This window comes from Colias philodice, chromosome 9 (assembly GCF_061535455.1).
Source record: "Colias philodice isolate Cphi_HAF_F1 chromosome 9, ilColPhil1 Martin Lab GWU primary, whole genome shotgun sequence".
Lineage (NCBI taxonomy): Eukaryota > Metazoa > Arthropoda > Insecta > Lepidoptera > Pieridae > Colias > Colias philodice.
The window spans coordinates 2,790,638-2,804,949 of NC_143094.1; the positions used below are offsets into that span (position 1 = coordinate 2,790,638).

At 31.7% G+C, this 14,312-nt stretch overlaps 1 protein-coding gene across 1 annotated transcript in view; it reads left to right on the plus strand.

The window, feature by feature from the left end:
* Window positions 1-791: 791 nt before the first annotated feature.
* w (eye pigment precursor family transporter white) overlaps window positions 792-14,312 on the plus strand; it is a 35,303-nt gene continuing 21,782 nt past the window's right edge. Inside the window, exon 1 of the mRNA XM_089698984.1 lies at window positions 792-1,078. Coding sequence (XP_089555110.1) covers window positions 995-1,078 — 84 coding nt within the window. The 5' untranslated portion in view covers window positions 792-994. The remainder of the gene's footprint in view (window positions 1,079-14,312) is intronic.

The following is a 14,312-nucleotide window of genomic DNA, read 5'->3' on the forward strand; positions in this document are numbered from 1 at the left end:
GTATTTCTAAACAAAAACTATGACAAATCCATAGTTATTTGTTATTATATTGTACTGTACATTGAAATAGATTTCCATATTACTTTTAAGTCTCATACAATATATACATACACTATAGCCTATCTGTTTACATAGATTAAGTCTGTTTATTTCCTTATAAATCCCACCATTTATTAAGTCAAATGAACGTTATGAAGTAGCACCTTAAGATTTTGTTTGTTTGGTCGGAAACAGTTGAATCTTTGTATAGAATTCACCAAATATTTTAAAAGTACGGTACGAGAGATATAGTTTCTAAGGTTTATTTTTAAAACGACTATATTAGCTATTTTTTAAGGTTATTTAAGTTTCACGATACATCTCAAGTCTGTATACAATAATAGTTCCTTTGTTGTGTCATTTATCATATACGAGTTACAGAAGATATTCGTTTATTGTATAAATAATTTACCGAGTAATTTTATTTGCTATCTCAAATATGATTTTTTTGAATAAACATATTATACATAGTGACCTCTTTGATTTGTAACCTTTTATCGAGATCTTGCGTAACTAACGAGACCAGTCAAATGACGCTCGGAATTCTTGCGAAGAAACCTTCGAAGGGCTTAGAACAATACTAATTCTTTCGACGTCGAGATTCCATCGTCGCCTATCTGCTTGAGCGAGTACGATGTGTAGTAATTAAAATGAGAGCCTCGTCTCATTTAGTAATTGTTATCAATGTTTCAATATTGACCAACAAAATAGTAAAATTGTGTTCACAATCCTTGGAGGTGGAAGCGTTGTTTTCCGCGGAGTTGCACAGTACCGCGTGGAACGTCTATCAGAACGCATCGCTCTGTAGACGAGCGCGCGCTGTCACCGTCCCTACTTCCCGCCAAGTTGATACACCATAGCAACAACCATAAACAATAGTGCAACCTGTTTACTGGATTGTGTGTGATGTTTGTGTTTTAATTTTTTTTTAATTGGATAAAAGTTAAAAATCAAGATGACTGCCGGATCGGAAGAACACGAGCCTCTAATTACCTCCTCCGTGGATCAACAGCGGGTCACCTATAATAATTCTCCGCAGGTATATTTTTTTTCACAGAATAGATAAAAAATAAAGGCTCTTAGTTGCCAATTAACGTTGAAATGAAAAAAATGTCTAACTACGATCAGTTATTATCGTAGATTTCATAACAGTTTGTAAGATCGTTTTAATTTAATCTATTAATTATATTTGTTATATGACATAGCGTATTTAATAGTGTTTACAATTAATTCATATTGATATGCAATAGAGCTATAAATTCTACTACATATACAATGTGGCCTTACGTCTCCCTTCATTACGTAGCACCACGTGAGTTAATAATTATATGTAAATTATGCAACTTCAAGAAGTAATCTTAAAAACCAGAGTAATGTAAAGCAAGTAATTATTAATGAATACTTAAATAAGTATTATAGTTTTCACAAGAACTATCAACGAGCAATTACCTTATTATTCATTTTGGAAGCTCTATTTCTCAAGTCGCAACTACCGGATACGTTCCGGTTTGACTATTTCGAACTTATCCGAAAGCTCTTGTTGAGTTTATCTAATATATTCCTATGAGAATTGTTTTCATGGTTTTATAGCAAGTTTCTTAGAGTGTTTTGATTTAAAATCATTATTTGAAACATAATTAAATTCAAATACATAACTAGCTAGATATAACATGAAGAATTTATAGTAAAATTGGCGTAACGATATTTATATGTATGAAACCACTTGTCATAATGTAAGGTGACCGTTGTATATTAATTATTCACATGTCTGAGTTAACCACAAGAACTTCATACAGGCATATTATTGTGAAGGCTCGAACGGAAGTTTAAAATTTTGAATAGGTTACATCTTACACAGTAGTGTAGCCGAATAGCACTAGTCCGCTAGATAAGAAGCTAGGCTTTCCATTTGTAGGGACACACATATGCAATTCGCTGACCGAGCTTTTGTATATGTGTGCGTCCACATTGTTTCCCCGACGCTTTTTAGATTTATTAGAATAATTATTAGTCAGTAGTGCTTGACGCCTAGTTTTAACAACACATATATTGTGAAGAGTAATAAAGTGATTAAAGGAAAGGCATTATTATTTGGGCAACCTTGGGGGTACAGAAGCACTACTCAACATTGGTGACCCCGACAAAGAACATCAAGAAATTTGAATACAATTAAATATTATTTTGAAGACGAAGATTTATTGGAAGAATTTAAATTTTAAATATGGCGAGGCCTACATCTAACTTTTACGGCACCCTTTCGGCGGAATTGGAGAAAATAAACGTGCGCCTTTCTAACATCGAGCGCTCACGATCACGAGCACATCGGCGACCCAGAACACCGTCACGCAATCATCGAGAGTCGTCAAGGTCATCTTCGAAGCGACGTCGTCCCGGCGGACCCGACTGGTTGTGCAGCTACCACTTCAGGTTCCGGCAGCGCGCTCACAGGTGCATCCAGCCGTGCGCGTGGAAGAGGAGCCCCAGCCCCAGCGCAGCAGCCGCCCAGCCGGAAAACTAGACAGGCAGGTGCAGACTACGGCGGAGGTCTGTACCATCACGCCGTGCAGCCGTCTCATGGTAATAGATACAAACACTAATTTAAAATTTTTAGTAGATACCGGTGCCAATGTTTCCGTTTTGCCCGTATCTAAAAATCCATTTAAATATCATAAATTATGTCGATCAGATCTTAAATTATACGCTGCTAACGGTACAGAAATTGCAACTTATGGCATTAAATCAATTGTTTTAAACCTTAATTTAAGAAGACCGTACCGTTGGGATTTCATTTTAGCAGACGTTAAACAGCCAATATTGGGAGCTGATTTTTTAACACATCATAAATTATTAGTTGATTTGTATCGAAAAAAGTTAATTGATCAAACTACCGATTTACATGTGTTAGCCTCCTTAGTTTCGTGTACGCAACAATCGCTAAATTCTGTGTGCAAAAGTCATCCGTATTACGATTTATTAAATATGTTTCCTGACATTACTAAACCGATGTCGTTTAAAGAAACTACATCGCATAACGTTTTGCATTATATAGAGACGAGCGGCCCACCTATTCATGCTAGAGCTAGACCGTTACCCCCGGATAGATACAAAAAGGTGAAGGAAGAGTTCAGGGTTATGCAAGAATTAGGTATCTGTAGGCCTTCTAAAAGTGCTTGGGCTAGTCCGCTTCATATTGTAGTTAAAAAGAATGGCGAGTTAAGGCCGTGCGGAGATTATCGACAGCTCAACGCAATTACAAAGCCCGACAGATATCCAGTTCCGCGATTACACGACTTTACTTTTATATTGGCTAATAAGAAAATATATTCAAAAGTGGACATAAATAGAGCCTATCACTGCATAAAAGTTGCCCCATGCGATATAGAAAAAACTGCTATTATTACTCCTTTCGGACTTTTCGAATTTCCCCGTATGAGTTTTGGCCTAAGGAACGCCGCACAAACGTTTCAACGTTTTATGAACAATACCGTTTTACAAGGTCTCGATTTTTTATTTTGTTATTTAGATGACGTAATAATTGCCAGCGAAAATGAGACTTTACATCAAGAACATTTGAAGTTAGTATTCGAACGTTTCAATACATACGGCATATCTATAAACTTAAGCAAGTGTAGCTTCGGACAGTCGCGTATAGAATTCTTAGGTCACGAAGTGAGCGTAGATGGAATTAAACCGCTCAAAGATAAAGTCGAAGCCATAGTTAATTTTCCTAAACCCGTCACAGTATCGGATTTAAGACGATTTTTAGGAATGATTAATTTTTATAGACCACATTTACCTCATTTAGCGTCACATCAATCAATGTTGAGTAGTGCTTCTGTACCCCCAAGGTTGCCCAAATAATAATGCCTTTCCTTTAATCACTTTATTACTCTTCACAATATATGTGTTGTTAAAACTAGGCGTCAAGCACTACTGACTAATAATTATTCTAATAAATCTAAAAAGCGTCGGGGAAACAATGTGGACGCACACATATACAAAAGCTCGGTCAGCGAATTGCATATGTGTGTCCCTACACATTGATTGACTAAAAAACTAGCTAGCGACGTTTGCGTTGCATATTCTTACATCAAATATCGTTGTTTAAGTGTACCTACACTGTACCTACAGATCATCCATAATTATACTTTGAATATTTAAGGAATTTCCTTTTTTATTTCATACCCAAAAACAGGATTCCTTCTTGTTTTTATAACAAGCCTATTCATAACGGTTATAAAATTTGTAAGCAAAAGATGCAAAAAGTCAGGAAATGAAATCACCTGACAATCACCGCACTAGCGTGGAATTTTATCGAATCACGCTGGTCGAGGCATGCACGTTATAACCGGTTAGTTAACTGCACTCTGATCTGATGATATCTGGAGTCTGGATGCAAACTTTAGTTAAAACTGTATGGTAAATAGCTAAGAAATCGAGGCAAAGTTGAACATTTGGTGAATCTTCTTGACATATCTAATTCAATAACTTACCTATTAACCTATCTCCTATCATAGGTACCTATTAACTGTTCATTCAAATGAAAATCCCCCCAAAAGTATAAAAATATTTAGAAGTAAAATACTAGGTACCTACCTATGTAAGAAGTTAGAAGTTAGAACCCATCGAGGGTTGGCCAAATATAACTAAGTTTGTGTCAAACAAAAATCATTGGTTCTTGTATATTTAATAATTCATGAATGAAAATTGTAAGTTTTAGAACTTTTAATTTTGTTGCTAGAAAAGTGTAATCAGTTTTCGCTATCTATAATCTGAAATCGATCGATCGATCTGAGAAAAAACTGGTAATTTGTCAGCTTGATGTACCTATAAAAGACACAAAAAACCTGAATACAGCCTTCATTTAAAATCTACATGCCATATTATGTATGACACGAAATATGCTATGATGTCTATCTGTCGATCTGTTAAAAATAAAATGGTTTCTTATATGAATTTCGATGAATAAATCTAGGTACTAATATCTGAATTCGAAATTTCTCATCAACGTGGAAAAGCCGAAGATAGTAGATGTTGAACTAGTCTCAACCACTTCTAATCTAAAGTAGTAAAATTCCTCTCCAAATCTAAAGTATTCTCAACTGCATTAAAAACTTTTAGCACTGTCATCCAAAGTTATTAGTTTTTAATTTGCAGCAATCAAGCAAACTGCTGACAACAAGCTAATTTTCTCTGTTTTTTGCTACACATTGCGTGGCGCATTAAACTAACGTGATGAGTATAAAATTCCTTCATTGGAAATATTACACAATTAAATATTTGCGTTATGAAATTAAACCTTAAAATTAAGTACAAAAATACCTTATTTGAATGAGATCAATTCGATAAAAACTCCGAGGCGGAACATAGGAATAAATTAATTAAAAAAGCCTACGTTGTGAATAGTTTTAAAGCTCACATACTTTGTTACACTTTTGAAAGTTCTTGAGTTCAAGTTATATGTACAAACTTTTAATTAAAATTGGACTATAAAAAATCGAAGCCACTGAAATTTATATTCTCATTTTTCATAGAATATTTTAATAAAGTTGTTGCAATTTTTTTCGGCAATAATGTGACTATTTAAGAAAATTGCCGGAATTATATTCAAAGATAACATAAAAATGTTAAGTATATAATAATAGTAGTAGATACAAGGCCAAATATTCCAATTTCATCAGTCACTGGCCGGTCTATAAAAACTTTAAAACTAGTTTTGATAATGCGCTCGTCCCACGAGTTTTTGAATGCCTCTCTCTAATGTGCGATCGTATTAAATAATTGTATCATTGCTTTGATATTTAATAAATGTATTGATTTATCAACAAATTGATTCGTCACTAGTGGTGATATGAAAATAACGTGTAAAAAGTAGTTACATACCCTCATTAAAAATTACATCTACAATTAATAACTAAAATGATTTACATTATGTTTAAACATTTATTCTGAACTCTGCTATTATAATTTGAGGCTTGACTTGTTCAAGTCAGAGTCTCTCTATTAGATAAAGATAAGAAACGGGTTAATAAACGACGGGAGAGCCTCAAGCCTCATAAACCCAGAATGCGAGTCGAATGTGAAAAACTCACGTTAGAAATATATTATTATTTTAAATGTTAATTCGTATAGTAAGTCAATGTTTTTATGTACAGAAATGTAAAAAATTATAATATAATTATAATGTATGAATTGTGTAAAATAAACACCACTATTAGGGGTTACTTTCACTAGAATTGAACAGTATTTTGGTATCTTTGAATCTTGCCATCGAAGTTTCACTTCTGACACGTGTGCTCGGCACACACGCCTTTTTTATTAAACTTTAACGATTTTTTTATAGCAGAGATTAGTATCAAATATAACATTCAATATATTATTACAAAGTCGATTGATTTGGAGAGCGCTTCAATGAATTGTGTCTAATTCAGTACAAATGCTCATTTCCTGTTCTTCAAAGTGAATGTGCTCTAAGGTTGTCGAGTCGTGGGATTTAATAATAATTTACAATGTTTGCTTTTTGTCTTTAAAAAATTCCTAGACTTACAGAACTTAGATATTATCATATAAAATTTATTGTTGGAACAATGTTAATACCCAGTTTTATAAAATTTTAAGTTATCCTTGAGTTATTTCGGGCGCGAGGAGAATTGCTTTTAACAAAATTGGTGAAATGACCTTTTTGCGAAAACAATACGTATTTAAAACAATATTTGTATTGAGAACAAAAATTACGATGTTTATTTATGAATTAAAAGTAAGTTTCAAATTATATCCACCGAGTGTGATCTCAGTAAGACTGCAATATCCTACATGTACTTCAAAAATAATCGTATCTTTTCCTAAACTTCATTCCTCCATTGATATTTGTATTTTCACGAATGTCAATAGCAATTAGCAATAGGTACCATAATCACTAAAATCAAATAAAACACATCCTCGTTTTGTAATTCACTTGCAAGTTTTCTATTAGCTAATCTTCATTCAATATCATTCTTTGGCCAACATTTCGTCGGTCGGTCCATCGCTGTAATCGTTATAAATGATTCTCGGAATACTGACGGGTTGGTAGCGCATAGTATAAAGACGTAGTGTACAATAGACAGAATCCATACAACATAGTATCGAACGCTTATTCTAATCCTATTTGAATACAATTTCATAAAATGTTGGAAAACACCAGAACACTGGTAAAGTTTATCGGTGAGCGTTGTTTAAAATTTTGGTAGCGCGATGATTTATTATAATGTGTAGATATAAATTATTAAAAATATATGATTATGTATTTTTATGGAAACTAGGTCTAAGAAAATTTGCTTTTAATTTGAAAAACAGTATAAATTACTACCATAAGAGCCTGGGGACGCTTTAATTAATTGCACCTGTATGAATACAGAATTACCTACATTATTTTTTGTTGTTGATACAACACGATTTTCATACATAAATTGAAAGTATAAATAATTAAAGTGTTTCAAAGTCCATTTAGTAATTGCAGATTGAATTTTAATTGTATTATTAATTATTATCGATATGAATTGAGATAGGAACTTTTTAATTAATTATAGATACCAATAAACTTAACTGTCTTGGCAATAAAGACACATAAAACATTTAGAAAGTGAATAGGAATGTACAATAATTATAGTAAGTAAACAAAGCATAAGTATACAATTATAGGCAATTAGGTATATGTATAGGCAGATACGGTACCTATGCCTTTTCTACAATTCAATGTGAAAAATTTACAATATCCTACGATTTTCTGAAACAGGATCAAGAGACACTTTAAATACGATAAGAACAAGTTTCAAATAAGCTCTTTCCCATACTAAATAGTAAAATACGTTCCAACCGACCAATCATAGGGCGTCGACCGCGTATTCATGCGATGAATATAATATCAGCTGTAACATAACATAGAGTACCTACCTATCTACAGGAAAAAATAGACACCTGTTTAAATATCTGTGTTGGGAAAAAATTGCGCATTAGAAGACACTTGTCTCGATTATGGTGTCCTAATATTTGGATTTGCCTCTCCAGTAGTAGTTGGGCAATATCATGTATAATTGTATAATCTAAAGCATTATAATGCGAATATTATAACTTTTCCTAAACAGGTTTGTTTTAAATAAACATTTATTTTATTTACAAACTGTTTCTCTTATGTTCAGAAAGTTGCAGAAATAAAGCTTTTTGCGGAAAAAGCTCTTTGGCTGGACTGGCTTTTTTAGAATTATAGAATATAATTAAAAAAAATTGTGAATATGTATATCAAAGACAGCAATGTGCAATGCGTTATAATTTGAATTTAATGACAAAATTACTTAATTGATTCGGAGAAAACATGGAACCATTGATCGTTAAATTAAATACATTACGCAAGTTGCAATAATAATTAATTATATATAATAATAAATTCTATAATAATGATACTTTAATATGCCAATAATTTTGGGCGAAGATTGTCATACTTAAATATTATATTTATTACTAGCTTCCGCCCGCGACTACATCCGCGCGGAAAAATTAAGATTTATTTTTTTCTACGTATTTTTCCGGAATAAAAAGTATCCTATTTTATGCCCAGGATAATAAGGTATAATTATACCAAGTTTCATCGAAATCGAACCGTTAGTTTTCACGTGATGCCTTCACATACAGACAGACAGACAGACAGACAGACAAAATTTTTTTTTATCACATATTTGGGTTTGGTATCGATCCAGTAACACCCCCTACTATTTATTTTTTCAATATTTTCAATGTACAGAATTGACCCTTCTACAGATTTATTATATGTATAGATTTGCCTATATTCTTCCCTATCTACTTGTCATTTAAGTACTACCTACAATCATTACCACAAATGGTACAAAAATCCGTATGATATTTTTTTCTACGCGAAGCAACTTGTTCATTCATCCACAATTTTACTAAAATTTGCTAGGTACTTAGTTAAATTGCACCTGTTTAGTTATTCAATACTGTAATATAAAAACGTATAGAGATTATTCCAAGCGATAAGGTCACCCTGTGTATACCTACATAATATGTCCATAAATATATTATATTCAAATTTATGTTAATGTGACAATTAACTTTTTAAGGGAAGACACTGTTTCTGAGATGCAGGTCTACATATGAACTATTTCGGGAGGTAAAACAAGTTATTTTTAACATAATATTTGAAATTCCTAAGTTTGTGTATTATATAAATGACTTGTTTTTTCCTTAAAATATCATACTAAAATGAGATTTTTGTAATTTTTTAATCGGATACTAAAATGAGATGGTGTAGCATCATTTGCATCTGCCGTCACTACCTTACCCAAATACATTCTTCATACTTAGTAAATATTATACATTCTAAAAATCTGCATTTTAATCCGTAATAATATAATTTATACCACCAGGTTGCGAGAGAACACGCTAAATCCATACGATAAGGTGCAATACAAACCACTGCAAATATAAATATTGTATAAGTAAATATTCTTAGAATAGCAAGTTATTTGCATGAAAACACGTGTAAAATATTGTCATTCACATCTACAACTGCCTCGAGGTACTAATTATTGAAATGTTTTTCAATACCAGTGCTGTCTATATAATTGTACATACCAACAGTTATTACCTGTTTATTTTAATGTCTGAATAATTATGTAGTATGTATTGCATTTGTGTTATTTCTTTTTAGTATGCTAGCTTGCCTGGAGTACGTGAATGAAGTTTTACAATTATTTATAAGAATTCTACGTAGGTATCACAATCAACAAGAAATAAAAGAATTATAGGAATGTTGATATTTCATTATAATACGTAGATGTATTGTTGATTTAATAGTATAGTTAAAATACAAAATAGACCATACGATAAGGTGCAATAAAGTTCGGTCTAGACCCTAGTAGTCGTGTAAAGGATATGATATTCTTTAAGAAATCCATCTGTGAAGAAATTGATTAAGTTACAGTAAGTTTAAGATTAAGTAATTTGAACTTATGGTGATATACAGGGTATGGCCAAGGTGTGGACTTTGATATTTATGTACATACTCTTCTTGTAGTGCAAAATGAATTTTGGTGCGTGTAATATAATATGTAAACAAGGTTGAGTATAATAAAACCTTAAAAATGCATAACATTATTAATTTCATCATATAATGTTGATAAGAAGATTAATATAAAAGTAAAATCTCATTCTCTTTCGAAGGTTAAACATTAAACCAGTCTGTCAATATGTTTAAATTAAAAAGAATTTTAAATTTCATTTTTACACTTGAATTACTTCTTAGGGTTTAGCTTGAGAAGTTTCACTTCAGTAAATTGATATTAAACATTCGCCTAAAGGGCTAAAATGTGTAATGTGGGAAACAAAATATTTCAACTGTCACAATAGGTGATGTGATAATATGATAGGGACGCTTATAAATGAGAATCTAATGAACACAAATTGTAACTGAACAGCCCCTCTATTTGGCAAAGCATTAGCACAGAATACTTAATAGTAGCTAACGCTAGTATTAGTATTTACAGCTTTATACTAGGTAATTGAATCGTAACCATGTCATAACATTTTTTTTAAAGTGGGGAAATCTTGCATCCCATTTCCACCGTGTTCCGTGTCCCCGTCAATGACGGGAGGCCACGGGTATTGGTAGAATTCGTCCGCGACCTACCTGTCATAGCCTAAAACAAAGTTCCTAAACTTCAGACGGGCTAATCACCCTAATTTCTTAATAAGTCGCAAGTCAAGTGTTAAATACCTCGCATCCTAAGGTCAGTTAACTGATGTCACGTGGCGAAGGGCTTCCGTATCCGATCGATACGGCTTACCGGCTTGTCAGCATGTTGGCTATCACATACCTAATGCCTATATCCGAAGAAATATAATATAACTTTCAGATAGAGTTACTGAAGTTATAATATTAAGTAAGTAATCGTGATCAAGTTGATTGTCTGCAAAGAGATAATTGGAGAGCCGGAAAATAATATACATATAAATTTTTTGTAGGCTTTGATTTCGACACTGGGGATGAAAGCTAAATCTCGAAGATACCTACTGGCTAATGTGCCTCGTAATTTATTTGGTGATATCTAAGCTGTAGCACGCTGTAGTTCATGAGATTAGCTCGTTCAAACATACTCTTCATATCAGCATAGATTTATGTAAACTTTAAATTATTTATATTTCAAATCAATTCTAATACATCTGAATCAATAAATGTGTTCATGTACCTGTTCTTTATGCTAATACACCGGGCTTCCCATACTAAATAACTTCCCGATCGCGACCCGAATAAAAAAAAAATTAAAAAATGCAACGGCGCTTGATCCTTTTGTGAACAAAAAACTATGCATTCATTTACAGACAGATACTGTCTATTGTTCGTTATCATGTCGAAAGGGAAGGGTATTCGAAAATGAAATTTTGTTTTGAACGAAAACATCAGGATAATAAAATTCTTAAATTTTTTGAAATAACTAGCTATATACATACTGGGGTTGATGTATTCTCGGTATACAGTTGTAGTTTCCTGATGGTAAAAGTTTTTTTTAGTTCAAAGAATTATTTAGAAATTCCCTAGTTTTGAATGAGGTTTTGACATGGAAACGGGACATACATAAATTGTCAGTCACGTCTTTATAATTATTAAATGACCACGGGTAAACCAGTTTCAAGGATTAGTTTTATTTTAAAAAGCATAACTTCATAAGTTTACTTACCATAAGCAATTATCGCAGATGATAAAAATAAAAATTCGATCGCCTGCTGAGATAAACATCAAAACCGTATAAATCTCTAGCGAAATTTAAATTTTATTATTATATGTATGTAAGCTTGTATTAAAGGAAATGGCCGAGGTTAAATTTATTACTTTTTTGTTGTTTCGTCTCAACTAATTGTTTATCGATTAAAATATATTTGTAGTTTCATACTTTCATATTTATCATAAAAATAATAACAATTAGGTATATATATAATAAAAGGTAGTTATATCAATTAAAATGTAATTTAAATTCTCTACATTATATTAAACGTAAAATAAAGGTTTTTTTTATCAAAAAGCTTTAGTTTGAAATTGTGAAATAATTTTAGTCTCAAGTAGTTCAATGATCGAATTTAATGGATATCTAGTTTTCAGAATTATCGGACAATACGGTTAATCTTTTTTATACTTTTACAAACAGTTAAAGAAGTAGTTTTTGTCTTATAAATATTATTATATTTTATTAACTTTACAGTAAATAATAATAAGGTCATTATCAGCCTGCGTCATACAAACCCGTCTACAATTTACCCAAACTTATGCTTTATTTTTATGACATTCAAACTTTTTTGTTTAAAAAAATTGTATCAGGAAATGTATTTTATTCATAAGTAAATATTATTTTACCAAATTATACTTATAATTGTTTTGTAAAATAAAACTACATAACAATTTTTTCCAAAAATGATTTTTTAATGAATATTCATAAGAAATATAATTGAAAGTTCATTATGTTGTTTATGTGATACAGTAATTTTGTTATTATGACGTTATTAATTTTGGAACTTGGCATCTCGTAAATAATTTATACGTGATCTTTTTGGATTCGAAATTAATTTGGACAAATAAATATTGTGTATTTTATTACCTAAGTATTATTTAAGGTGATTGCAACGATCTGTTCCCAGCCAATATCCCGCTAGATGGCGCTGAATTCTACATTTCTAGTTTATTTGAGTTTTTGCGTAATTGGAATAGTCATCAAACCTAGGAATAGTCATGGCGGTTACTGAATATTATATTTTATTGAAATATGTTATATCATTGCCTTAAAATCCACCCAATTCGGTAAAATTATGCGATTTAACATCTGTCATTGCATACAGGGTCGTTTACACACACAGACGTATACAAAAATGATAAAGATTTAACTCTAGATGGCGTGAATGTAAAGCGCGTCACACACGGTGAAGATACTACCTATAATATTTTATCTAATCTAGTAATATTTTATATAACAGTATCTTAAGGTATCCGGTATCAGCGTTCTGACCATCATTTTTCTTTTTTCGCTGTAGAACCGCCATCCTGTTACAAATGACCCACAAAGGAGAATGACCACGGGTGGTATCGGTAAAATTTTAGTTGTGCCACGTATTCGTTATATTGTTAATTCCTATTTGTATTTATAATGATCATATGTATCAATATTAAGTCTTAATTAAACCGGATAAATTGAAATAATAGTAAAAGTAAAAGTTTTTCTTTTGAAGCATGTATGAACTTTCGCATTAGTAGGAAGTAGGATTGTTATAAAAATAAAAGTTATATTTGTTGGCGTAAACTATTTTATTGTAATTTTGGGAAATAAATAATGTCAAAATTGATTACCTACAATAAAACGCAGTTTTATTTTATTACCTACATTACACTATTGTTTTTTTTTATCAAAACATGTATTTGAAGTAGCAAATATGATATTATGCTGATCCAAGCATTTTCACTCAAAACTAATATCACTAATGATTTGTAAAAGTAAATTATTTCAAAATACATTTCATAACCAACAAGTAAGAATAATTATTCATACAACAACAAATCAAAAACACTATTTACTATGGAAAAAAAACCAGGAAGGTGAAAAACATATTTACGATTTCGATGCACTCGACTTTTAGTAAAATAATAGGTAAAAATATTATTATGGTTTTGATCACAGACATATCTGATATCTGTGGTTTTGATTTTAGCTACTAGTATCAGAAAGCTGCGTGTTCAATGCACGTCGGGGTCCCACAACTGTGGAGGAAGGAAGGTAGAATACCTCCATCGAATAAGTGAAGTTTCTCGACATACTCGATTTGCCGGCCGGCCTCAATGAAGATTGTCCGAAAGTTGTATATGTGCTCTGTAACGAAAAAATTTCGCTAGCGCGATTCAGAGTGAGGTGTCGTACAATATACCTAATGAAGTTTTTCATCTTTTTATTTTACTGCAAATACAAAATAAAAATTAAACAATGGTAATGTAAATTCTAAACAAACTACTACCAAAATACAATTAGAACAAAAATCATTTGACTTGTTTATTTCACCCAGAGGCCAGAGGCGGCTCGTGACAAAATTGTATAGGTGTTCACTTGAAATAAAACAACGAAAATACAATAGCGTTCGGGATGATTTATTACAAAAAAATGAGCACCACATTTTATAAATGTCTATAACACTAAAAATTACAAAGTACAGGCTATTTCAAAACGAATTCAATGACTAGGTATCAA